Source organism: Gnatocerus cornutus, unplaced genomic scaffold, assembly GCF_029298725.1.
Source record: "Gnatocerus cornutus isolate USDA-ARS CGAHR unplaced genomic scaffold, icGnaCorn1.1 ctg00000023.1, whole genome shotgun sequence".
NCBI classification, from domain to species: domain Eukaryota; kingdom Metazoa; phylum Arthropoda; class Insecta; order Coleoptera; family Tenebrionidae; genus Gnatocerus; species Gnatocerus cornutus.
The window spans coordinates 2,046,541-2,049,464 of record NW_028275375.1 but is presented as its reverse complement, the minus strand read 5'-3'; the positions used below and the strand labels follow the sequence as shown (position 1 = coordinate 2,049,464).

At 43.4% G+C, this 2,924-nt stretch overlaps 1 protein-coding gene across 1 annotated transcript; it reads left to right on the top strand.

Annotated features, from left to right (window-relative positions):
• The first annotated feature begins 650 nt into the window (after positions 1-650).
• On the top strand, positions 651-2,640 carry LOC148166324 (uncharacterized). The gene is made up of 3 exons (XM_088048774.1): positions 651-947; positions 996-2,271; positions 2,334-2,640. The coding sequence occupies exons 1-3, from the start codon at positions 838-840 to the stop codon at positions 2,517-2,519; spliced, it is 1,572 nt and encodes a 523-aa protein (XP_087904900.1). The 5' UTR covers positions 651-837; the 3' UTR covers positions 2,520-2,640.
• Positions 2,641-2,924: the final 284 nt, after the last annotated feature.

The following is a 2,924-nucleotide window of genomic DNA, read 5'->3' as shown; positions in this document are numbered from 1 at the left end:
CGCTTTTTTTGTTTGGAATCAAAAAATTTGGAAAAAATCTATGAGATTGAAAGACGAATTAGAGTTCTACAGATGATTAAAGAACAGTTTTTTAAAAGGATGCAATAAGCACATAAAGATAAAAAAACGAATTAATAATAATCTCAAAAAGCTAGAGAAATTGTACATAGAAGAAATAAAAAAATCTTAAAAGGACATAAAGAAAAAGAGCACAAAAAAGTGACGAATTTGACATGTCTTAGTAGATTTTCAAATCATCATTTCAATTCACTCCACAGTTAAAATAGAGACTATTGTTCTTCTTCGCGACGGAAATTACATCAATAGAGCTTTGTCCATTGTTGCCTTATGGAATTATAACAAAGCGGGTGCTCTCACGAGATTTGGGAATGTTATTTGAGATCAAATTTACGCCAAGAAACAATTCATTAAATTATCTTCTTCTTAACTGAAATTCGTCTCCTTTTTACAACTTTATCTTAGCATGAAAACATTTTTCAAATTTTGCAAGAGATTGCTTTCGTATACAAGTAAAGAAATTGAGAGTGTAAAGTAATTTTCTCTTCAAAAGCGCTGTTGGAATCCGGGTGTAGGCAACCCAAAATACACGAGCAAACGTTTGATCGCCCCCATCTCCAACCCTCACGTGTAAAGTTGCGCGCGCCCCCTTCAAATCAATAGTGTTAAACAATACCACACGCTACGCAAATATCTGCATTAAATCAATCATAAATAATTTCCAGCGAGTGGTAAACAGTCGTCAGAACGCTCTGCAAAGTGTACCCAAGTCCGGGGACAGCCCGGAGTGTTTGGGCTCTGCCCCAGACTTCTTGCAACATGGTAGCGGACACGGAACACCCCGCAGCTTCTGTCAACGACAAAGACAACACCGAAGCTGACATTACAGAGCCGTCGCATAAATCCATCTTTGATGTGGTCAAATCCGGGTGAGTTAACACTCGTCTTCTTCTTATTACCCTCAAGGTTGGTTCTAGGGAGTTGTCGGAGATTGAAGATCTTGTGGATAATGTAGGGACGCAGCTCCTCCGGGAGCGCGACGAATGGGGGTACACTCCCGCCCACTGGGCGGCTTTGGATGGGAGTGTTGAAATCATGAGATACCTAGTGGATCGGGGGGCCCCAATCGACCTCCCTTGCCTTGGAACGCAAGGCCCTCGCCCCATCCACTGGGCTTGCAGGAAAGGCCACGCCGCCGTCGTCCAAGTCTTGTTACAAGCAGGAGTTGGTGTCAACGCCGCCGATTTCAAAGGCTTGACCCCTCTGATGACGGCCTGCATGTTCGGCCGGACCGCCACCGCCGCGTTCCTCCTCGGAATGGGGGCGCTCAACCACCTCGTCGACATCAACGGAGACACCGCCATGCACTGGGCCGCCTACAAAGGCCACGCCGACTTAATCCGACTCCTGGTGTACTCCGGAGCGAATCTCCAAAGACCGGATAATTTCGGCTCCACGCCTCTCCACTTGGCTTGTCTCTCCGGCAGCGTGACTTGCGTGAAGTTGCTCTGCGAGAAAAGCAACATCGACTTGGAGCCTCTGGATAAAAACGACAAAACTCCTTTGATGTTGGCGCAAAGCCACCGCCACACCGACATCGTGCAGGTGTTAGAATCCGAAAAGAAACGCCGCTCGAGCTGGTTTCCTCCAGTCAACGAGTTCTGGGGGCTCCTCTTCGGAAAAGCCGGCAACTCCAAAGCACCACTTGTGTTCTTCATGTGTTCTGTGTTACTCTGGGGGTACCCTATGTACGTCATCAGGTGCATCCCCATCACCTGGAACATCCTCAGAGGCTCGCACTACTGCTTCATCTACTGGAACATCGTCATGTGGATCTGCTGGATCACAGCGAACAGGAAGAATCCTGGATACATCCCTATCAACACTGATTCATATCACCGGGCGATCAAACAGATCCCTTATTACGACAAGTGGAAGAAGAGGTACGCCGTGTTGAACCGCCTCTGCCACACCTGCAGATGTCTGCGCCCTTTGAGGGCCAAACACTGCAGGGTTTGTAACCGATGCATATCTTATTTCGACCACCATTGTCCCTTCATCTACAACTGCGTAGGGCTGAGAAACCGGACGTGGTTCTTCTTATTCGTCATGAGCGTCGCTATAAACTGTTCTTTCACCATTTACTTCGCCACGTACTGCATAGCGATTGAAGGCTTCGGAATTCTGTACATCCTAGGACTATTCGAAGCGTTCGTCTTCTCCGGACTGGGATGGATTCTAACGTGCACTTCAGTAAGTGAAAAAAATGTACATCATTTTCGTCGAAACCTCACAGCGCAACTCGCTTTTTTCAGATTTTACACGCCTGCATGAATCTTACCACGAACGAAATGTTCAATTATAAGAGGTACCCTTATTTAAGGGATAAAAGGGGGAGGTATTTCAACCCTTTTTCGAGAGGACCGATTCTCAACCTTATCGAATTCTTCTTCTGCACACCGGAAGAGTACGAGGATGATTACGGTTATGACTACATATGATACACGAATAATTGTAAAAATATCACCACCAAGTAGATTTAGACTATTTCTCGCTGTTTACACTTGTTCAAGTGGCTTGGTTTTTGCAATGCAAAATTTCGTATTTATTGTATGAAATAAAATTTCTTGATACGTTGAAGCTGTTTTTTTGGACTTTAGCACATACAATTGCAGGCAAAAAAAGTTCCATTTTTTTACTAAAACTGGAAGCAAAAATTCCTATTTTTTTATTAAAATTCGTAATTCTGATCATTTTAGTGCAATAGCAATCAGATTTGTGGATTTTACTATTTTTAAATTGTGTATTCACTCCTGCAAATGTCAAACTTATAAAGTTAAAAACTTAAGTTTTAGAAAAATTTTATCAAAGGAAAACAAAAATTTTCAATATTTTTTAATAAAATT